The sequence below is a fragment of the Trematomus bernacchii genome, unplaced genomic scaffold (assembly GCF_902827165.1).
Source record: "Trematomus bernacchii unplaced genomic scaffold, fTreBer1.1, whole genome shotgun sequence".
Classification (NCBI taxonomy): domain Eukaryota; kingdom Metazoa; phylum Chordata; class Actinopteri; order Perciformes; family Nototheniidae; genus Trematomus; species Trematomus bernacchii.
In genome coordinates, this window is record NW_022987611.1 from 1,919,727 (window position 1) to 1,943,739 (window position 24,013).

At 45.8% G+C, this 24,013-nt stretch overlaps 1 protein-coding gene across 2 annotated transcripts; it reads right to left on the reverse strand.

Moving 5' to 3' along the window:
- Window positions 1–1,108: 1,108 nt before the first annotated feature.
- Window positions 1,109–22,622, reverse strand: myocd (myocardin). 2 transcript variants are annotated; one of them, XM_034131994.1, is made up of 12 exons: window positions 22,381–22,622; window positions 18,267–18,332; window positions 12,108–12,271; window positions 11,512–11,619; window positions 11,129–11,424; window positions 9,837–9,981; window positions 9,257–9,757; window positions 7,623–8,093; window positions 4,580–4,711; window positions 4,145–4,273; window positions 3,499–3,556; window positions 1,109–3,377 (listed from the first exon to the last, which is right to left on the reverse strand). In XM_034131994.1, the coding sequence occupies exons 1-12, from the start codon at window positions 22,433–22,435 to the stop codon at window positions 2,764–2,766; spliced, it is 2,739 nt and encodes a 912-aa protein (XP_033987885.1). In that variant the 5' UTR covers window positions 22,436–22,622; the 3' UTR covers window positions 1,109–2,763. The 2 variants fall into 2 exon arrangements, with proteins under 2 accessions (XP_033987885.1, XP_033987886.1); XM_034131995.1 differs by lacking the exon at window positions 18,267–18,332.
- Between the last annotated feature and the right edge of the window lie 1,391 nt (window positions 22,623–24,013).

A 24,013-nucleotide genomic window follows, 5' to 3' on the forward strand; every position in this document is an offset into this window, starting at 1 on the left:
ACCCTGTGTTTCTCAGAGATGGGTTTCCCTCTCAGAGGAACTGAGGCTCACAGTGTTTCAGTGCTCCATGGCCGGTGGACCGTTCCTTCCTCATGTACACTGATGTAAATATGTATGTAAATAGAGCATTTCAATGTGCTGATCTGAGGCTCATTCCTGCACACATGAAACCAAAGGGTGCACAGTGACCGGCGTGTGTGTTTCAGCCTGACACTGCACAGTAAACCTCATCCACACTGATCTCAGATCACACCCTGCTGCCAGACAGAGGCCTTGTCAGAGAGAAATGCTGCTAACCGACTTCATGCCCACAGCAGAGGAGGCATGTGACTGCACTGATCACACTGTTTCCCATAGCACAGCAGGAAGCTTCATGTGAAGACACTCAAATTATTAACAATGCTACTTTTGCTTTATTCCCCCACTGTACGCTTTATTACTTTACATTACTGGGATTGCCGTACTTAAAGGGCCCCTGCGGCCGTTGTAGTGTTGTATTTTCATGAAGTTGGGAGTCCTGCAGAAGACTGATTAAGAAAGAATGGCCTGGGGCTGAGATCTCCTGATCTTCAATACTTTTTATGAAGTGAGCTTGAAAAGGAAAAGGAAAAGCCCTGATGTCATCATCTTCCAAAGCCACAGCAGCAGTGATGACCAGCTGATGATCTGACTACATTTGTGTCAAATTGGTTGACTTGGACATACAGATGTCAGCCATGCCATGTTGGAGACGGGCCCCTGCTCTCGGGATGAGTCTGGAGTTCAGTGTTCTCTCGTTTAAAACACACTTTGAATATTTGAGTCTTTTTAGCAGAAAGAGAAACACCACCATGTGGAGCATGGCGACCATCTGTCTCCTCTCAAGGGACACATCTCCAGGAGAAACATTTATCAATGGAGTTTATCAACCTCCAGGATACTGGTTGTATAAATTGCAATTGACTAGAATGTTCATATTACATTAGAAGATTTAGGTAATTGAATATAATATGGTGTCTTTATCAAGGGTTACAAATAAAGTTCCCATGGAAAGTATTGAAAAATATTGGAAACCTTTATTGTGTGCTTCTTGTGAATTAGACACAAATAAAAAAGATGACTTGTGAAAAGTGTATTGCTCTTTCTGAAGTATACAGGAATGCTGGCAAATACAGTTTCTTTTTCTTTTTACAAAAGTAAAGCAAGTCAGTGGCCAAGCAACATGGAAGCTTCTGTCCTGATGAGGGAAACAAATGAAATTTAAAAAAGCCAGCAGATATTTTCACAACCGGAGACAGGAAGTAGAGAATATTTGCTTTTCTCAAATATGTAAGATGGCCATTCAAAGCCTACATGTGACCACAGAACCCATTTAGCAGGTGCAGCACTTCACAATGCCAGGATAAGGACCAGAACACACGAGACCCATGTTAACAGACATCGTACATGTATCGTTCAATGCGCTTTCAGCAAACTTGGCATTCTGGAAAGTACATGTATGCTCTTCTGGGAGTTGGATGAGATGTCTTTAAGTTGTACATGAAGCAAAGACAATTCAACAGAACTCAATAGCATACAGGTGCTGTGTAATGTAACTACTGTGTGTCAATATGCAGTATTCACAGTAAAGATCTAAATATATTACATTTGTACTATTCACAAGGGCTAATGATGGACATGTCAACTTCATAGGATTCCTTTAAGAAAGCATGGCTTTTGGATGTGTCTCCTACACTTTGTATAACATTGAATTACTCAGAAATGTCCATGGGCAGAATGTCATCACTGGAACATCCCCATGAAATCAAAAAGAACCAATCTTCAAAGGAATGTCAGTATAAATACAGGATAACGTATAAATATCAAAAGAAAAAATAAACAACTGGCCGGGGAATAGAAAGGGTGACGTTTGTGAGGATAAATACAGATTACATCTTTTTCATTTGTCTGAACAACTGGTGTTGACTTTTGTTGGAGCATATTAATATCTGTCTACAGCTTTCACCGAATAACCAATTAATAATACTTTTAAAAGGGAAAACTTGTATAAAATTCTTATAAAAAGTTGTTGCAAACAAGGCACAGTTTGTCGATGAATATCGATAAGACCCAAGGTTTTTCAAAGACATTCATTTCTCTCCATATTCTGTGAATAAATACAGCTAATAGTGAGAAAGCTTATTAAAATAAGATTGTTCAAAGGAATGACGAGCATCTCTACCCATGTATTGGAAGCTCGAGTAAACGGACTCAAATGTGTTCAGCTGGAGGTGGGCAGTGAAATCATTTCGTCATATTTACATCATTGGATGGACTCATTACATAATACATTGTGTCTCTCCCACTGACAAAACACAGACGTCAACTTGTCTCTGTCAGTACGGATAGTTATATATTTACATAATCCATCTAATTCCTCTTGTCATTTTTTTCATTTCTTTTCCAGTAATACAAACAGACATAAATTATAAAATATACAATGTTCTTCAAAATGTGTCTTCAAGTCTAGGTGGCGTAACACTGATATTGCATAGTGTTGGTATAAAGCACAGACTTACTGCCATGTGGCGCATCGTTGTCCAGGCACATATGATGACAATCTTATATTTGGGAATGGGAACAGATAGTTTAGAGACAATTCTATAGTTCAGCGTCTCTTAATGTAGATTAAAAGAGTCCTTCATATCACAGCCCACTGTTTAAAAAAAGCCCCCTGCTGAAGCTGGTGATAGTCAATGGTTCTTTGGTGGGGGGCAGCGGAGGGCCAGCATCAGGGGCTCTCCTTCACCAGTGCTCCAGGTGAAGGTCCATGGCAGAGTTCAGGTTAATGTCTGTGACATCCAGGAACTCTGTGTTGAAGATGTTGGGGCCATTGGGCGGAGCCATACTGAAGGCGGTGGCAGAGCTGGGGGGGGTCAGGTCCAGCCACTCCATGGCCTCCCACGGTGTCTCGCTGAAAGTCATGCTGACCATCCCCTGCACCTCGGAGATGGAGGAAACTTTGGTGCTGATGGGCGACAGAGGCGTGATCAGATCTCTGTTGGTCACATGTTTGCCCTGGGGGGAGTGGTGAGGGCGGCGGTGGGGGTTGTGGGGGCTGCTGTACCCATTGCCTTCTCTGTTTGGTTCATCGTCCTGCCCCCCGTCCTCCGCAGACATTTTAAGAAGGGCCACCTCCCCACCTCGGACTATGGGACTCCCCAGCAGATTCTCCAAGTGGCTCTCGGCGATGTGATTGGCCGAGTGGTCGTAAGGGAGCTGGTTTGGGGGCAGTTGTTCGTAGTGTCTGTGGAACCGTGGGATGAGGAGGCCGGGACACCCTGGGGACACAGTAATGTGAGGGACAACTTTGGTTACAGAGGCCCTCTCCCTCTCTTCTCTGGCGTTAGCTGGCATCTCTATCAGAGAAAGAGGAGAGGGGGGAGGGTCACAGCAGGTACTGGGCTCCCATACCAATGTGATGTCACACCCACTGCATGGCAGGGCTAGCTATGCTAACAGTTCTGTGTTCCAGCTTACCTCCGCTCTCTATGAGCACGTCCAAGAGTTCGTCCATCTGCTGACTTCTGGTCAGTTGCTGTAACAGAAGGAAAGTGTTGTTGGTTTTCGCAAAAAACTATGTTTTAACAATTGAAAATGTAATGCAGTTACATTGAAGCCTTTTACATGAAACATGTAAGCTTTTTAAGCGTTCTGCAAGGACTTGCAGAGAAGAGTTTTGGTAATACAAACAGACCAGTTTTTGGTTGTGGTAAAACTTAAGGCAAAATCATTTTTCAATGACAGGTCAAACTAAACGTGTTAGTGCTGGTGGACAAAGTGTTTGCAAGAGAAAGTGTTCCTAAATGACCTACCTGCTACAGTGCTACTGATATATCAGCTGAGCCTCCACATGTTCATGTAGCTCTAACTCAACTAGTAACAGTTATTTCATCTTCAAACACTGTGTGTACATCAGCTATTGGCTTCAGTCACTTGGTGATTGGAGTGTTAATGTGTTGAACAAAGCAAATGGATGAATGAAAAAAGGTGCAATACAGGTGATGGACTGAAACAGAAAAAAGAGGTGATAGGTGGAAAAGGGGAATCAGAGCAACGCCGATAGGTCAAATAAAATCTCTGGCCAGCCATTATCCACTGAATGTCAGCATGAGTTTCAGTTTACCTGCTTCACTGCATCCTCATAGCATGGGGGCTGTCTTAAGTCTGATGCATCTGAATCTGAGCTACTGAAGGCGGGGGGGCAGACCTGGCACTTTGGGCCAACATGCCGAGGAGAGGGCAATACTGACATCTATATGAGACATAGGTGAAAATGACGTTAGCCCAACAATTAGAATAGGGAAACTTATCAAACGTGAGTGTATTGCCCATTTAAAAAAAAAAAAAAGTAAAATTAATAAATAGAAATCAGGCCCTCAGGATCAAATACTTTTGTCACATTAAAGATTTTGTTTTGATAACATGGTTGGCGTTGTCTTGTTGTAAAGGAAAAGTCACCATCATGTGAGGGAACAGAGAGAGTGACAGAACTGTAGAGACACATCACAAATGAAAGAGAGGGAAACGTCAGCTGATTCTGTTCATGCTCAGCGTTTACCTTGGGCTGCAGGGGGTGGGGCTCCGGTCGGGCCGGGTCACAGGAAGGGGGGGGATGGAAGACTCCCTGAAGGGCTTGCTGCTCAGAGGGATAAGGAAACCCCCCTGCCTGGACACCACTCTTCTGCTGCATCTGTAGGAAGGAGCGGGTACATGGAACCATGTATGTTAGAAAAAACTATACATAAAAAATGATACCCATAAATATGAGGAGATCAAAATACCAAAGATTTATATATATATATATATATATATATATATATATATATGAAGGCAACATCAGAGATATAGTAGACATTTGGCTTGTTTTCCACAGAATGATTAGTAATGATGATCAGCATCATCTGGTCAACATGTTCATTTATCCAATATGTAATCAAGCGTTAACGTTTGCTAATGAACCTGAAGAGATAAGTGAACTCAACTAAGATGACAAACAGGCTTAACCTGCAGTACAAATTGTATTGCATATCAATACATTTGCCCTTTCATGTTTAATCCACAGGAGGAAGGAGATCATCTGTCATTATTGGAACTGTGGTTTTGGGTTTACCTGATTCAAATAATGTAAAAGAGGAAACATTGGCTCATTCCCAGCACCTCGTTACGGAGGTATGTTGTTGACAGTTCTGCTGTTTGAGTGTCCGTGTCAGACCTGACCTTCACCTCACGACCTCTATTAAGCTTACCATTGATAAACAGATGCTAAATTGGCTGTAAATAGAAAGGATGTATGTTTCCATCATGTCTTTTCAGACGTGTGAAACCAGGCATGTGAAACTAGATAGAACATCCTGAACTTTTGACCTATGCGCACTATGCATTCTAGATGGGGCAATAACAGCGTAAAAGTTCCAACAATTCTGAGAAGGCGCTTGTGGTTTTTGACACCTTGAGAGCGGTTACAGCGGGTATGAAGACAATGAGTCAGGATGCAGGCGACTTCCTGGGCCAGCGAATCGTAGAGACAAGCTGTCCTTATTGTCTCTGTTAATAAATGAAGTCTCTGTTCATAAATTAAAGTATAAAGTTAGCATATTTGATATTTGATTCTAAACATGACATTGACAACGTGTTCTGCTTTCATGAAACTCGTTCATGTTCCCTCTCTTTAACAATACATATTATTACTATAAGTCTTTATTTGTTTTATTTTAACTTTACATTTTTAATTGTCCATTAAATAAAAGTTGAACATATGTGACCTCCTTCTCCCTCAAAGATAGAAAAGGGGAAACTACCTGATGCAGAGAGGGAGGAGGCAAGAGACTATAAAAGAGGATGTGTGAAGAGAAAGGGGGGCTTTTGGGGCTTTTTGAGGCTTGAAGGCTTGGGGGAAGTTTTCTGAGGCCTGGGACTGGGCCCTGGGACTGGGCCTGGGACTGGGCCTGGGACTGGGACTGGGCCTGGGACTGGGACTGGGCCTGGGACTGGGACTGGGCCTGGGCCTGGGCCTGGGCCTGGGTCTGGGCCTGGGCCTGGGACTGGGCCTGGGACTGGGCCTGGGACTGGGCCTGGGACTGGGCCTGGGCCTGGGACTGGGCCTGAACCTGGGCCCTGGGCCTGGGCCTGGGACTGGGCCTGGGCCTGGGCCTGGGACTGGGCCTGGGACTGGGACTGGGCCTGGGCCTGAACCTGGGCCCTGGGTCTGGGCCTGGGCCTGGGCCTGGGCCTGGCCCTGGGCCTGGGCTTGGGCTCTTTTAGACATCTTTTTTAGGACATTTGACTTGTGAACCTGTTGCTTTTGTATTTTGACTTGGTGTCTTTGTTATTTTTTAAGGATTCTTGTAATCCTCAATTGTTGAGGTTTCCCCTCCAGGGGCAGTTTAGATACTGCTCTGGGGTTCTACCAGCTCACCAACACCTACTACACTATACACTCCGTTTTGCTATCCTAGCGGTCGGACATCCGAGGCTGGAGTGCCTGAAATAGGGATACGACGGGCAGCTGGTGTTAGAGGCCACGCTGTAGACGCCCCCCTAAGCAGATTACGGTGATCTTGCCTGTAGATTCTGGGGGGTTTAGTCCTAAAACGATTGGACGGCCGTTCACCGGAGCCTTATCAGCACCGGAGTTCGGTATCGGAGACGGCCTAGATATTAACGTTGGTTGTGTCGAAGTTAGATTCCTTTTCAATGTTAGTTTGTTATTTAGGTCAATATAGTATCTGCAGATGAGACACACAAATCCAGCCCCAGACACTTTCTACGCTGCTATGGGCAGTCTTGCACTAATGCACTTTTCACAGATTTTGAAGTGACTGTTACTTTGTATATATTGATTGTTGTGATTTATGTATGTCTTTAATGTGTGCATATGTATGAATGTGTCTGTTGATTATGTATGTGTATATATATGTATATACATATTTGTATACATATTCTTATATATATTTGTATTTTTTATTCCTCAGGATTGTGGGAAACGGTATTTCGATCTCTCTGTCTGTACACATAGAATGCAAAATAAACTCTTACCTTGATCAAATATCATATTAGAATAGCAACATGTCTATTTCCTACATTCAGAACAGTATTATGCAGAGGTGGTACCCAGATCTTGTACTTAAGTAAAAGTATAAGTACAAGAGTGTAGGAATACTCTGTTACAAGTAAAAGCCCTGCATTCAAAATGTTATTTAAGTAAAAGTACAACAAGTAAAAGTAGTCATTGTGCAGATTGGTCTATTTCAGAATAATATATATGATATGTTTTATAATGATTGATCATGAAAGTGTTCTCAAAGCTGGTAAAGGTGCAGCTAGTTTGAATGACTTTGTATACTGCAGGGTAGCTTGTGAATTTACTCCAGGTGGAACTAAAGTCTGATTTAACACTTGATTAGATTTCACATCATTCATCCACATCTGTAAAGTAACTAAAGGCATTAAATACATGTAGTGGAGTAAAAGTACACCAGTTACCTCTGAACTGTAGTGGGTACATGTATCTCAAAAGTAACGTACTTGAGTAAATATACTTAGTTACTTCCCTATTATGTTAGATACATAGTCTGACTCAACAGAACCTAAATACATCCTACCTGCATGCTGTGTGCTCTGTTGCCCTGGGGGTGGGGGTGACCTCTTCCCGGAGGGGGGGCTAGCAGGTATGGGTTGTTAGGAGACGAAGGCTGGGGGCTAGAAGGCTTTCCAATGGGGGAGCCCTGAGGGGAGCACTGTGGACTGAGGAAAGCAGACATTGTGGGGGGGCTGCCAGAGGTAGCGTCCATACACGGTGGCCCCCCGAGGCCCCTCATGTTGGAGGGGGGTTTGCTGCAGTGTCCGACATCCTCCATGCAGCTGCTGCGAGGAGAGCACTTCAGCAGTTTGGGGGAGGACAGAGGGCAGCTGGGGGACAGGGACGTGGGCTCCTGCTTGATTGTCACCCCAAAGAAGTGCTGGCCCAACATGGCCGGAGTCCGCTGGTGGAGCATGGGGGGGTGAGGTGTGGTGTCCAGGGAAGCTCTATAGCAGCGCTTCCTCCTGTGGAGCTGCATCCTCAGCTCCTCAACCTACCAGGAGTGATTGATAAAGTGAAGGTGAGCAGATAAAGCCAGACACACGTTTGATTTAATAACAACAAAGAACATTGTTGGAGCTCTATATCTCAGTGTTTCCCCTACCATTGTCTTGGCGCGCGCCCCGCCAACGGACCCCCGCACCCCCGCACCCCCGCACCCCCCCTGAAATTCAAGGTGTTTTTGTTTTTTTTAATAATATATATATATAGCACCAAATTGCAACTAATCTACATCTACTGTCACTTTTCACATTGAACATGTGCTCTTTTATTAAATAAACTAAACACTTTCATTTGAAGTTGTGAGATTAGTGTTGTTGACCCTAAGAAACACTGATGCACTCATCAATAACAATCATCCACAGCTCCTCTCTCTGCTCCAGAGGATTTAAAAAAATTAAATATCCCCCCCCCCCCCCTGCTCAGACAGCACCCCCCCAAAGCAGTAAACCTAGGGGAAACACTGTATCTCTTTATATTATTTAATACTTAAACATTTATTTTCCTGCTGTTTATAGTGTTTATTGTAAATGTATTCTTAGTTATTGTTGTTATTAAAGTAGTTTCTATGCTTTTATTTTGAAGGCAGTTTTGGGCACTGGGTGATTAGAGCACCTGGTGTAATTGTATTGGAGACAGGTGGAGGTGGGAGCCAGAGCACTAGTAGGCAAACCGTTTTTTACCAGGGTGTTCCAAGCCACAAGGAAGGAAGCCATAGGAAGGAAGCCATAGGAAGGAAGCCATAGGAAGGAAGCCATAGGAAAGGCTAAAGGAAAGGCTAAAGGAAAGGCTAAAGGAAAGGCTAAAGGAAAGGCTAAAGGAAACCTGATGATTGCTCCATGTTAATGATATTGGATCATGGAAATAAATGCACAAACGGAGGTTCTTGTCTGAGCTGGATCATTGCCCTGCGTAAGTTCCGCTAACTAGTGCCTCAGCGGCAGTGTTATTTTAAGTTAATGATCAGTTTCATTTCTATATGATTTTGGCCGCTACAAACATGGTTCCAGGATTACGTTTCTGTCCAAGTTTTGACTCTGCCTTTGACTTGTGTTGCAGTGCATGATGCTGGTGTTCAGTCAGTGCTCTCTGATTTGCTCCCTGTTTAAGGATGCCTGGCCCTGTATTGTAACTGATATTCTGCATGGCACTCACCTGTCTCTGCTCCTGGTGCAGCTTCCATGTCAGCTCCTCAATCACCTTCTGCTTCTCCACCAGCATCTTATCTTTTTCAGCTTCCACGCCATTCAAACCTCCACCCTCCCCCGACCTCGTCCTGCCCCTGCCCAGGCCGTCCTCCATGCTGAGCTGGGCCGGGGAGGGCTGCAGGGTGAAGAGCGTTGGCGAGGACATGGGCACGTCACTGAAGCTGTCTGGCAGAGAACCAGTGAGGGACAGCTCTGAGGAGGCGGGGGAGATGGGAGGGGTGGAGGAGGTGCTGGGGTAAGGGTAGTAGCCCCCCTGGGACGGGGACTGGTAGGAGGACAGGGATGCTGTAGGTGTGACAGGGAAGGTCACTGTGGTGATGTCAGAGGAGCCGGAGGGGGAGGAGCCAGCGTTGGAGTCCTTGAAGGGGCGGAGTCTCTCGATGAGGGCCGTCTTGGTCCCGGAGACAGGCATGCCGCGGACACGCAGCTGCTGCCTGAGCTCTGACACCTGCCGGCAGAAGAAGACGTCCTGAAGGCTCTCTTATAGGTTTATACTTTTCTTTAATCTTTGTCTCTGTAAAACCTACCTTCAGATCATCCAGGTTGGCTGGCAGGGGCCCGGGGGGGGCCGGGGACATGCTGCTGCTGCTGCTGCTGTACGTGTTCTTGACCGGGGAGGAAGAGCTGCTGTTGGCCTGACTGGATGGAGCTGACAACGTCTCACTGACTCCTCTGGGTGGGAGAACCAGAGGGAGAACCACAGGGTGAATGACAGGGAGAACCACAGGGAGAACCACAGGGAGAACCACAGGGAGAACCACGGGGTGAATGACAGGGAGAACCACAGGGAGAACCACAGGGAGAACCACAGGGAGAACCACAGGGAGAACCACAGGGAAAACCACAGGCAGAACCACAGGGAGAACCACAGGGAGAACCACAGGGAGAACCACAGGGTGAATCACAAGGAGAACCACGGGGTGAATCACAGGGAGAACCACAGGGAGAACCACAGGGAGAACCACAGGGAGAACCACATGGTGAATCACAGGGAGAACCACAGGGTGAATCACAGGGAGAACCACAGGGAGAACCACGGGGAGAACCACAGGGAGAACCACGGGGTGAACCACACGGAGAACCACAGGGAGAACCACAGGGAGAACCACAGGGAGAACCACGGGGTGAATCACAGGGAGAACCACGGGGTGAATCACAGGGAGAACCACAGGGAGAACCACAGGGAGAACCACGGGGTGAATCACAGGGAGAACCACGGGGTGAATCACAGGGAGAACCACGGGGAGAACCACAGGGAGAACCACGGGGAGAACCACGGGGAGAACCACGGGGAGAACCACGGGGAGAACCACGGGGAGAACCACAGGGAGAACCACAGGGAGAACCACGGGGAGAACCACGGGGAGAACCACGGGGAGAACCACGTGGAGAACCACGGGGAGAACCACGGGGAGAACCACAGGGAGAACCACGGGGAGAACCACGGGGAGAACCACGGGGAGAACCACAGTACAGACGTGGGAGCATTTTCTTATATAAGGCAAGCTTTCAAAAAGTATCTCTATTCATTGTTAAACGTCTTCCACTAAAGCTATACACAGTACTTAGCCAACTTCAATTGACTCACCGTTAAGTTCTGCTTGTTGAGAATAAGAAACTGAAGCTTAACTAACGCACAGTAATCTGAATGACCTACTCCAGAGCTTTTAACCGCATCTCATATTATCACCCTTCATTCTTCATCACTCAATGTTCATGGAGTGACTTTACCCAAGCTCCATTCACAACAAGACTGTACTGTCCTGTAGTTAAAAGCTTCAGAAAGGGGGGGGGGGGGGGGGACTTTGATTCAACTCACTTGTTTGCTTGGGAGGGGAGGTGAGGCTGAAAGCTGAAAGACGGCTGCCGCTGCTGAGCCTGGGCCTGTGGAGTGTGTGTGTGCAGGTGTGTGTGAGCGTGCTTCTGCTGGCTGAGGATCTGCAGCTGCAGGAAGAGCTGCTGCTGCTGCAGGAGGCGCGCGTAGGCTGAGTCCATGGGCGGGGGGGACTTCTCTGCCTTCTGGTCCGGAGGAATGTACTGGTGGTACTTGAGCTTCTTCACCTTGGGCTTCACATCTTTGGGCTTCTTGTGCCGGTTCTTGTCTGAAGACTTGGACTGAGGAGAGGAAGCAGGGGACATTAGTGAGAGGCTCTTCACCAGTCAGTGAGAAACACACAAGCCAAGTGGATACATTTAGCTGACCTTCACAAGAGCAGGGACAGGTATTGGGGGGGAAGTCTGGCTCCTGTCGGAAGCAGACAGCCCCTCATCCTGGCTGTGATCTGCGGGGGGGTCTCGGTGTGCTCGTCCCTGGTCACACATCACAATCAAACAGTGAATACAGTGCACACACCTGTATGCCCCCCAGTCCATAACGTCTGTCAATATATTCAGCAATGCTTTGAGCTAAATGCTAACTAGCTGCTGATCTACCTCAGGATAATGAAGGCCCACTGTGTGTAAGTAATGTCCGTATATGCTAATCCAAATGGAAGTATACCTAAAATGTCTTCCTTCTTTTGCAAAAGGGTTCCAGGAAGTTTAAGTAGGCACTGAAACAGCGCTAATTATGTAGTTGTAAGGAGGTGGATATATATATATATATATATATATATATATATATATATATATATATACATATACAGTGATAAAACCTGTTCTGGTATGAATTTCGATCACATGATCTTTGGCCTGAGGTCAATGGAGTACAGTGCAGGTTCTCTATGCCACCAGCAGAGGACAGCAGAAGTTAAGCAGTGACAGCAGCTGGTAGGGTGGCAGACGGACAGATGTGTTACCTGTGGGAGGGAGGAGAGGGCAGGTGAGGAGGAGGTGGAGGAGGGCGTAGCGGCAGCAGCCTCTGACTCCTCGCTGTGCTGCTGCTCTGGAGACAGACTCTCACTGCTGCTGTCCTCCTCGAATGCGTACGAGTCCTCCTGCTGAGGGAACTTCCCGTGGTTCACTGAAGAAGAGCACAAAGGCATTCACAATCCCATCATCAGCCAGGACTTTAAGCACTCTATGTGGAGGTCAGTCTGAACGTGAGCACATCCTTAAGGTCACACGCTGGCTCAGAACGCCTGCTGTAAACTAGGCTGATTGTTTTACTATCTCTTTGTTTCTCTGTCAAATAAATGTGGCTAACCTGTTCTGAAGCGCATGTGATGTCTCCGTGTTTCACTTACCTATTGTTTAAAAAGAACCAAAGCTTGGTTCCTTTAATCATTGAAATGATTTGATGTAACAGTTATTTGAGGTGTACAGCTAAAGGCTGGATTGATCAGCCAGGAGAGGCTCAGCATGTTGGAGAGGGGCCCTGAAGGGCTCTGATGAGAGGCTCACAGCTTCCCTTTGGGGGTGATGGCTTCTACACGTTTAGAAACACCTTCTGCCAAAGTCAGAACACTTGTGAGAATCTGTCTTTGCTCTTTGTGTCTTCTTCCTGATTTGCAACCTACAAAATAAAAACATTTGAAAGAGGTGATGTGTAACTAAGTTTGATTGGTGATGAAAAGAGCCTTTTATTAAAAAGTGTTTGGATGTATGTCTGGGATACCCAGCAGCACACTCAACCTGAGGTGTGACAGACTGACACCCCCACTCTACACACTTGGCTCCTCATTGGCTGTGCTGATAGTGAGCACAGCTTTAATCAGTTTTAATTGGACGAGCTAAGAGTGGTTATCTCACAGAGCTGAAGGCACAGAGGAGGTGGGGGGGGTGTGTGTGTGTGTGTGTGTGTGTGTGTGTGTGTGTGTGTGTGTGTGTGTGTGTGTGTGTGTGTGTGTGTGTGTGTGTGTGTGTGTGTTATAAGATTCTCTTTTTGTATCCAAACATGTGACAGGCAGGAGCATACCCTGGTTTCAATCACCACACACACACACACACACACACACACACACACACAGACACACACACACACACACACACACACACACACACACACACACACACACACACACACACACACACACACACACACACACACACACACACACACACACTCAGTGTAAATGAATGTATCGATGTGTGCTCTCTGCCTCATGCTGGTCTGCAGGACTGATCTGAGAGCTGTTGATACTTCTGCTTTTCAAGTGGCTGCCCAGGAAGCAAGTCACAAGTCCACAACGAGCAGGCAGAGGGATGTGTTGTAGGGACATGGGGCTGTGAGCTGAAGGGTTAATGCTGAGGCGGAGGGGACGCAGCCTGCTGCTGTCACTGAGCTTTGTAGGAGGCCTGTTAAAGCAGAGACAAATGCCGGGGGGACGGGGGACGGGGTGGACGGGCAGTAGGTACAAACATACACATAGGTACACCCACACAAGGATGCACTCAAACACACATCCCCACTTGAAAAGAACAAGGGTGTACCCAAATACAGCTGCTGTTCATCTCAATAAACGGCACTCCACCCCTCCTGCAGAGGTAGTGTAAACACGCTGCACCCCGCCCCCCCTCCCCTTTTACGCAACATGTTTACTGGAAGCTGGAGGGGTGAAAAAAACCTTCCAAAACACCAGAGTCTAACAAACACCAGAGTCTAACAAACACCAGAGTTGTAAATGAATTTTCTTTGTCTAAATGTTTGGGTCCCACTTTCTAAAAATGTGGCCTTTATTACAGCTTTATAATTTGATTGATTGATAATATCTAATTTGTCAATGCTTTATAGATCAGTTATAACCCAGAAATAACAACACATTTGGATTGAGTTCATTACGAATTTCCCATTCTATTTGGTTGTGATATAAATACAAAAACGACCTAACACAAAAAGATGTTCATAAACAACAGGTGGTTGTAGTGGCACATAGGCTTGTTCATGTAATGACACCAATAGGTGCAGCTTTGAAAGCCTTTAGAAAGAACCTCAAAACAAATATACTGCTACTTTCTGACCATGGTGTACATATCAGCTATTATGTTTTTGTTTTTGACTTTCTGTCGTAGCGTGCGCATACTTGGCAAGTTTATTTGCAATATCTGCTGTTGTGATCGTGTAAATGTCCCCGTTACGGGACAAATAAAGGACTTCTGATCTGATTCTGAAGTGGCAGGAACTCATATTGGGAATCAGATGGTCACTGGTTCGAGTCCCTGCACAGACCAAAGAAATCAAATAAAGGTGTTATGGTTGGTAGGTGGACAGGTTCACCTCCTGGGCCCTGCCAATGTGTCCTTGAGCAAGAACTCCAACAGCTGTCTCTTAATGCATGTTTGACCTAATATGTATGGGTCCTGTCGTCGTCTTGTTAAAAATGTAGCCTGTAACTTAAGACGTAGTTTACTTATTTGAATAAAGTATGGATATAGTACCTTACAAAGATGGCATTTCATTGAGCTGAGTGTTTTATGCAAAGCAACTTAACACAACAGAACACATTCAGAACAGCAAGAAACCAAACTGGAGATCATGTCAGCATCCAAGACACGCACGCACGCACGCACGCACGCACGCACGCACGCACGCACGCACGCACGCACGCACGCACGCACGCACGCACGCACGCACACACACACACACACACACACACACACACACACACACACACACACACAGCCACACTATCCAGTTTTTATATTTTCCTTCAACAACACTTCCTGTTCCGCCTTGTATTTTCAACACATGATCTTTAGAGCTACCTATTCATTTGGTAAATGATGAATGTCTGTCTGATTAAAAGTGTCTTTACAAAAAGTGTGGTCATGTTGTTGTTATCAGTGTTTGTCTCTGGGGGGTTGAAACACTTCACACCAGTATAAATCATCAGTGCAGGAGAACTGAAGAAGGACAAGTAGTTCTATGGAGAGAGTCAGGGAAAGAGAAAAGGAGATGACTTAAAGGTTGGGATGAAGGAGGCGTTCTGCTCCTGAGTGAGTCTGATGGCTCTGAGTTGTTCAAGAAAGAAGGAAGGCAGAACAAAAGAAAAAAGGGAACATTCAGGTTCTTATCAAGGGGTTGGAAGAATAAAGAAATAAAATGATTAAGAAAGAAACAAATGAAATCTTAAATTGAAATGAAAATCTAAGGAAAAATTCAAATTCAAAGAATAAATTGAAAGTTGAAACGAAGGTTGCAGACTAGAAGGACAAAGAAAGGAGTCATGAAAAGAGACTCATGTGGGTAGAAGTTCATAAAGAAAAGTAGCAATACATATTGTTAGAAAAAGGAAATGAAAGGGACAGATTGAAGAAGGGAGGAAGGAGTGAGGCCTCCTGTCGGCCTCGCTCTGCTCAGAGGAGCAGGAAGTCACAGAGCAATGCTCACCTGCCACTGACATGCCTGATTTAACACCTGAGTTCACATCCAATGGACACACACAGCATAAAGTGTGTTTCAACTGTGTAAGCAGAGTGAAACATGTCCGAGCACGGCTCCGCTGTGGGCACAGTGTAACATGATCCGCTGAGTCGCAAGCTGGCTCACACACTTTGAAACATTCTGCAGCAGTATTCAAACACAGGACGCACTTTAAACCGCTTGCAATGCATATACCTGCTGACGGTATCTGTTCAATGTAAACATTACACTTAGAAGTAAGACGTATGGTGCATTAGGCTCCAATAATTCCCTTTGTGTCTCAATCCACTGAGAATTAAAGTGCCGCTGCTGTGGGAATGGAAATATGTGTTTGGATGTGTGCGCATGCAGAAAGAAGCACATTAAAGCTCAGCTACAGCCCGTTTATCTTTATGAGGAAATATTAGATTGTGTGTGTGTGTTCAGACTTGTGGCCAGTCAGACAATGTGCTGCTCTGCAGGCCACACGCCAGTCAGCCTAAGAGGCTGAATAGCCTAATAAACACCAGATGTTCCGCGGGTAATATATACACAGACCCTGTGCCGTGTCCATCTCCCCAGCAGGAATAACACATCAGCACAGAGGGGAAGGATGCCGCTACGCCCTGAAACATCTATTTGATACATTAAGAGCTGGGAGGACAAATGATGCTGCTGCTTTAGAGAGTGCTCATACATCTACTGTGTGGCTGTGAGAAAGTGTGTACTAACAAATACAAGTCTTTGAAACGCTCTTCCATGTGCGCCACCGCCTGCAATCAAGAGATAAACAGCCAATTGAAATGTCTTTTTAAAAAAGCGCTTGCAGCCTCGCTGGCCAATTGCCTTTCCCCTTGCTGCCTTATCTGTGACAGACTCCTAGAAAGTGATATGGCCTTGCCGGGCCTCTGGATTCCGTTCCCCCGCACACTTACGTTTATCTGGAGGCTGGAGCCTCTGTGAAATGGCAAACGGTGCCAGAGATATCAGTCAACAAGTCTTTCCTGCACACTGGCATGGCTCACTGCTGTCACGTTTGCAAAGACGACACAGTGTTTAAGAAAATGTATACAATCTAGGTTTATGATGTAAAAAAACGTCAGTTTCTTATGAATATTGTACATTTTGATTTTGTAAATGGCATTAAAAACCTTTCTATGTGTAACATTTTTACCATGAAGTGTGTTTGCAACATAACAGTGCTGCCATTACCTAAAAAACATGAGAGGCCGTTTATCAGAGCAATCATAGAATACTCAGTACGCTCAGGTCCGCTATGTCTCATAGCAGGCATCTATGTGTGTGTGTGTGTGTGTGTGTGTGTGTGTGTGTGTGTGTGTGTGTGTGTGTGTGTGTGTGTGTGTGTGTGACATGAGAGGGTATTAGTGGTTGTATGACATCGTAGCAGTGGTGTTCATATCTTAAAGTCAGGGTGACGAGAAACCGGCACTAAAATTCTCCATATTTGATGTAGACTAATATTTTTGGAAGCAAAGGTAACTCTGGGCTTTGATTGGCTGCTCCTTGTCACATTACAAGTGGCTGCGCGGATCTAGATCACCCGCTGGTTCCAGAGCTACACTTTCTCTGCTCCTTTCTGTCTCTTTTAAAAGCTCTCCCATTAGCATGTCATGCAACATGGTGGACCCGAGCCTGGCATAACAGACTTCTATGGCTTCTGACAGCTCAATTAGTAGGTCTGATAGCCTGGGAATGACTACAGGACTCCAGACCCAACAGTCAAAGTCATGTGATTAAAGGCTTCTAAAAACTGCGTTCCAATATTTGCCAAATATAAATGATTGAACCATGAGAAAGGTTAAAGTGCCGATTGCAAAGGAAATAACTACTTATATTTTCCACACTGCCGCTGGATATGTTATCTCCCTGCAGGACAGCCTGTGGGTCTGACTCCCTTCAATATTCAGAGGAAAATAGTTCTGGATTCAGCTATTAGTGAATTGAACAACTTCTAAGACCAAATGATTGAAATAAGGTCAAGTCTTCATACTGCAAGTCGGTTTCACCAACAACAACAAAATGCTGATTAACAGGCGTCTCATTCACAATTTAAAAAATGTCTCTTTTGAACACGGGCTGTCATTTCTACGCTTTGGCCAGTATGTTAGAGTGACGCTGTTCCTGTATCCAATTCTCTGGAATGCCCCCTAGTGGCCAACATATCGTTATCTGTTTAACCAACTGTGGATGTTATGCCAACCTTCAAAAAGCAGACACCATGATTATGCCTATTCCCCTTGTCATTAGACCCACTGTGGGTTATAGGGTCACATCACTCACAAAGGCTTATGCTCACTAACCCCTACCATGTAGTCTATAATCATTACCATATCTTTGATTTTGTTTGTTAGGTTTGTTCTTACGACAAATTCAAAAATATCTATTCTCACAACACCTTTAGTGAGGCTTATGGTATTATTATAAAGACTTAAAAAAGGTCATTAGCTATGTAACGGCAACAATGTTGCAATTTGTCCGCCTTTTACAAGGTCTAGCAGTCTAAAGCATGGACGTGAGAGTGTGTGTGTGTGTGTGTGTGTGTGTGTGTGTGTGTGTGTGTGTGTGTGTGTGTGTGTGTGTGTGTGTGTGTGTGTGTGTGTGTGTGTGTGTGTGTGTGTGCATGTGCGGCGGCTCTGTGTTGGAAGGTGTTACTCACGAGGCATGATGCCTTGGTCTACCAGCTGCATTCGTGTCCTCCTCTGCTGGAGTCTGAACTGTAGGACTGAAGATAAGGGAGGAGGAGGAGGAGGAGGAGGAGGAGGAGGAGGAGGAGGAGGAGGAGGAGGAGAGGAGGGGAAGAGTAAAAAGGAAGGAGAATTGAGAAAAAGATTTGAAAGGACAGGTAAGGGACAGACAAAAAGCAGGAAGACACTGAGAATTCAACCCATTTAAAACACTGTTTCTCAACTCAAAGTAAATGGTACTTCAGCTGCAGGCCAAGTACAGGTCTGCATGTATGTGTGTTTCCATATTTACATATGCGTTCAGGAAACACAGGAACAACATGCTGCTCGCTCACACATACTTCTGCAGCAGGATGTAGGGAATGATAAACACAGCTCCTGGCTTTTAAACAGATCTGTCAGCCAGTGTGTGGTCTGCAGCGTGTGCGCAGCTTTCTGCGTGCTGTGTGTGTGTGTGTGTGTGAGTGTGTGTGTGTGTGTGTGTGTGTGTGTGTGTGTGTGTGTGTGTGTGTGTGTGAGTGTGTGTGTGTGTGTGTGTGTGAGTGTGTGAGTTGTGTGAGTGTGTGTGTGTGTGAGTGTGTGTGGTGTGTGTGTGTGTGTGTGAGTGTGTGTGTGTGAGTGTGTGTGTGTGTGTGAGTGTGTGTGTGTGTGTGTGTGTGTGTGTGTGTGTGTGTGTGAGTGTGTGTGAGTGTGTGTGTGTGTGTGAGTGTGTGTGTGTGTGTGAGTGTGTGTGTGTGTGTGAGTGTGTGTGTGAGTAGTGTAGGTGGGAGTGCGGGTCATAAACACAGAGCCTCCCCCCTGTCTGTGGCTCGGCTCGTGTCTGTGTGCTTCTCCTCCTGCTATCTGGAGGCTCTCTGTGAGTATGAAGTGTTCCTCCACGTCCTGCTTGAGGGTCTCCCTCAGGTGCTTCATCTCACATTCAAGCATTTTATGAATGTTCTCAAACCTTTGATGTAATCACTTTTTAAACAGTTTCCCTGGGGGGCCATATGGTAGTGCCCTCCATTATCTAACACCATGCAGACCCTGCCCATCATCGGACAGCTATATTAAGCTTTAGATTACATGGGGGGGGGGGGGGGTCCCAACATCACAGAGAGCCAATACAGCATTCGCTGCTCTTCCAAAATATGTAAGTGATAACCTGCTAAGGGACGTTCATTGTCACCTCCACCAGAAGGAATGCAGTCCGTATGTTCACACACTGCATGTCCAGGTGGGGTCTCTCTGTCATGCTCAAAGCTAACGGCGGTGGAATGTAGCTGTGAGAGGCTCTTTGATTTGAACTCATGAAGGATGAATTATGTTTACTGTCCATAATTCTGAATGAAAAAGCTTTCTCTTAAGAGTCTTGTCACACAGCCCACCTAGCTGAACGCCATGCTGTAGATGTGGGGACAAGCCACGTCACTGTATCTGTTTTGTTCCTGGGCGGAAGGTGCTACAAACGCTCTGTCAAAGTTCTAATGACTTCAACTTTGACCTCTATGTCTTTTTGACGTGCAACCACAGACACAGCAGCTAGCAGTGGAGGTAACCATGGAAACAACACCAAAAAGCTGCAAAGGGTTTCTGTCCCATGTTGGGGTTGGCAAAAAAAAAACGTGCAAGATCTGAGTAGTTCTCCGTCCTCTGGCACAACCCATCCAGCTAATGCTGAACTATTAGGACTGGTGTGTTTCTGTTCCTATGTGATGCTTCTGTCAAGCTCACGTGACACCCAAACAAACAGTAGTGTGCCTCACTTCATCCAGCTTCTCTGTCATGACAAGAGTAAAGGGATGAGCCTTGCTGTAACAGATCTAATAAACAGGTATTCCTGAATGAACTGTTCTTGTCAAATACTGCTAATATAACATCAGTCACATGTGCAATGCCATCCCTTTGGCTCTGGGCACTTAGAGAACTGTTTGTAGAGGTGCAGGAGGACACAGTCTGTGCAGGAGCCTCAGTGAACGGGATTGAAGTCAACTCTTTACATTTAGTTGGAAATCTCTTTCTTTCATTTGTATCTGTTTCCAGAGTGCCTTTCATTATATGTCTTGTCTCTTGTATTATTTACCATGTCAGCAAGAATATAGGTCATTGGAGTAATATTTGTTTTTCTCACCAGCTGATTGTCCGTTAAATGCGCAACATGATGAGCACAAAATGATTATCCTAAAAGCAAAGTCAAAATGAAGATACAGTTGATAAGCATCCTCCTAAATGACAGTGTTTAATAACGTTTTGTCATTTTTTGGATGAATCAATTATCGTTTCATACCTTAGCAGTATGTTGTTCTCAGTAACTCATGTGGTGGTGTGTGTGTGTGTGTGTGTGTGTGTCTGTGTGTCTGTGTGTCTGTGTGTGTGTGTGTGTGTCTGTGTGTGTGTGTGTGTGTGTGTGTGTGTGTGTGTGTGTGTGTGTGTGTGTCTGTGTGTCTGTGTGTGTGTGTGTGTGTGTCTGTGTGTGTGTGTGTGTGTGTGTGTGTGTGTGTGTGTGTGTGTCTGTGTGTGTGTGTGTGTGTGTGTGTGTGTGTGTGTGTGTGTTGTGTGTGTGTCTGTGTGTGTGTGTTGTGTGTGTCTGTGTGTGTTGTGTGTTGTGTGTGTGTGTGTGTCTGTGTGTGTGTGTTGTGTGTGTGTGTGTGTGTGTGTGTGTGTGTCTCTGTGTGTGTGTGTGTGTGTGTCTGTGTGTGTGGTGCTTGGAGTTTTGATTTAACTAATAATTGGTGCCTTAGTCATCCTATCAGGTCATGGCAGTGAGCAAGTTCACGGGCCGCAGCCCTTTGAGCTGTTAATCAAGTCGGCATGAGAACTAGTCAGTAACACACACTCACACAACTATGGCGGTCCACAGGGAGCACTTAGAGGAGATCTGTATCTTTTCCTTTAGCTTCAACCATGCAGCGGCAGTTCCCATGGCTTTTAATAATGTTCCCAAAGTGTGCTGCAGAAGGAGCCCAATTAATGCTTTCCTTACTGAGAATATTTGGAGCTTCACATCATCTTCACAGAGAGATTCATGGATGTATCTATTTATCTTACGCACAACATTCATTCACTCATAAAGTCACCTGACCAGCCGTATCAGTTGTATTGGTAAGCAGGCTGGTATAGATGACCTACCAAGGCTGTACAGACAGTATATCTACACCTGCACGATATTAACATGATCTGATAGAGGCTGTGTCGAGCAACACAGAAAGAGGCTCCTTGAACACAACCCTTCACCCTGTCACGCTCCTGAAGCACCGGACACATTCCCACCGGACACATTCCCACCGGACACATTCCCACCGGACACATTCCCACTGGACACATTCCCACCCTGCAGATCTGCTCTAAACAACTCAGAGGAAAAGCATCTTTTACTCTGCCCCTGCCCCCCCCCCCCCCCCCCCCCGCCTGCACATCACAGCATCAGTTACATTTCCCTCAGGGAGGGGGCAGTGTTGGTCAGAATACACACACTGTTTGTGTGTGTGCACAAACACAAATGCACACTATACACTAAACTAAGAAGTGTGTGTGTGTGTGTGTGTGTGTGTGTGTGTGTGTGTGTGTGTGTGTGTGTGTGTAAAGGAGCCAGATGGATACAAAGCCCTCCCAGCTGCTGTGTGTTAAAGGGATCTGACCCTACCTCCCTCTTTGATATGTGCAGGTACACACACACAAGCCCCATCAGCTTCATTAAGATAACCTCTGACCCTTCTCAGTGTGTACTGGGCCTTTATCAGCGAGCACCGAGCAGCAGAGGAACGCTCCCATGCCCCCCCCCCCCCCCAGCAGCAGGTTAGCTGCTAGCAGGCAGGCAACAAGTGCGCTGACCTGGCCCGGACCCCCCCTTACAGGACGGGCTCACACAGAGGTGGATGGACAGCAGGAAGGCTGCATATTGATCAGAGTGACGGAGCTCAGGACTTCCTCTGGTATTCCTCACACAGCCACATGCTCGTGTTAAAGACACTAAAGATACCATTGTGGGTCCACTCTACTCATCCAAGACAGATGAATGGCATAATGTACACAGGCAAACTGTGTGTATACAAACACTGTTCCCTGATCAGTGCATACACAGGAACAAACAAGCCTCATGTCACTCACCTGATCTGAACTTGCTTCGTATCAGTATGGAGTGCTCAGAGCCCAGAAGAGTCATAATGCTTACAGTACAGTTCCAGTGTTCAAAAGTTGCAAAATAAAGTGTACACTCGAAAAGCGGTACACACTTGGACCCCCCTGCCCCCTCTGGACTCCAGACTGAGAGGAGATGGAGTGGACCCTCGCCTCATCAACAGCTCCAGAGGGAAAGTGAAGGAGGAGCAGAGTGGGAGTCTGGTGGTGCAGCTTTGATCCCATCCAGCTGAGAACTGAGAGCAGGCCCGGCACAGAGCTCAGATATGCCCCGCTCGGGGAGGGGCTCCGGGGCCAGGGTTTCCTCTTAGCCCCGCCTGCCTCAGCCCCGGGGGCTGGACAGGGCTTGGCTGATGACTTCTTCCTCCCTTGCCACCGGTGTAAATATATCTGCCTATCAGCTGCTGTCATTAGAGGAGAGAGGAGGAGAAGATCAAGATAGAGACAGGCAGCACAGCCAGGAGGCAGGAGGAGGGGGACGCTTCATATGTTGCCTTCTTGCAGCAGAGTATAAGTGACAGGAGGTGCAGCAGGTGTACATGCTTACAACTGTATTGGCTCCCATTGAGGTGTGTCCAACTATTACCAAGTAGAAGCTTCATCAAATGCAGTATACATTTAAAGTGTGATTAAAAAACATATTCATTATGATCACTGTTGTAAGACGTACTTATATCTTATACTTAAGTAAAAGTAATAATACTGCAGTTACAAGTAAAAGTCCTGCAATAAAAATTATACTTAAGTAAAAATACAAAAGTATTAGCAGCAAAATAGACTGAAGTACCACATCTAAAAGTACTCTTTATTCAAAGTGGCAATTTTTTTAATAATATATATTATATAACTGGATTAGTGATGCATTCATTTGGTCATTATTTAAATGTCGCAGCTGGTTAAGGATAACATAACTTTAATGACTTTTAATACTGCCATGTAACTCCATCAATCATGTATTATTTAATTACATTTTTGTATTAATAATATGAACCTTAAAAAAAACCCTGAATGACCAGAAACTAATATTGTCAAAATATATATAGTAGATTAAAAAGTACAATATTTGACTTTGATCTATTGAAGAACACAACAATTACCTCATTCACACCAACGGTGTTTCAGGGCCGGTGCGGAGCTGGAGCTTGAAAAGCTCCGGGTGTTCCTGTTCACACCGCAGCAGAGCCGCCTCTTATGCCCCTTTCACACCAACGCAACTCCGGTTCAAGCTCCGTGCTAGAGCTTTTCTGGTTCAGAACCGGTTCTTCGGTTTAGCGCCGGCTCTTTTCACACCGCTCAGAGCCCGACTGGTGCTGCCGCTGCTGCGTCATGACGTCACAGTTTACGTCGCTGAGTTTCTCCCCAACGCCGGAGCTCACCTCACAATAACAACGGGCCGGGGACTGCGTTGCTTTTAATCATACGAAGCCAGATTAAATTAAATAACGACTTCTCCAACCTTATACTTTTCTCCAGAGTGCCGTGGTTCATTGTTTATTAATGTGTTTCAGCGGCATTTACCGACCGCTGCAGTGCTGCTGCTCTTCCACGAGTGTATTCTCCCGTTAGCTCCGGGTTAGCTCACACGGCTCTAAAGTATTCACTG

Excerpts from the sequence above, each read along its gene's own strand:
- myocd (XM_034131994.1), bottom strand. The coding sequence starts at position 22,435 with ATGACTCTTCTGGGCTCTGAGCACTCCATACTGATACGAAGCAAGTTC. Across the intron at positions 11,425-11,511 it reads CTGTCCCTGCTCTTGTGAAG|TCCAAGTCTTCAGACAAGAA; the intron begins GTCAGCTAAATG and ends TCCTCTCCTCAG. Across the intron at positions 3,557-4,144 it reads ATGAGGATGCAGTGAAGCAG|CAACTGACCAGAAGTCAGCA; the intron begins GTAAACTGAAAC and ends CTTCTGTTACAG.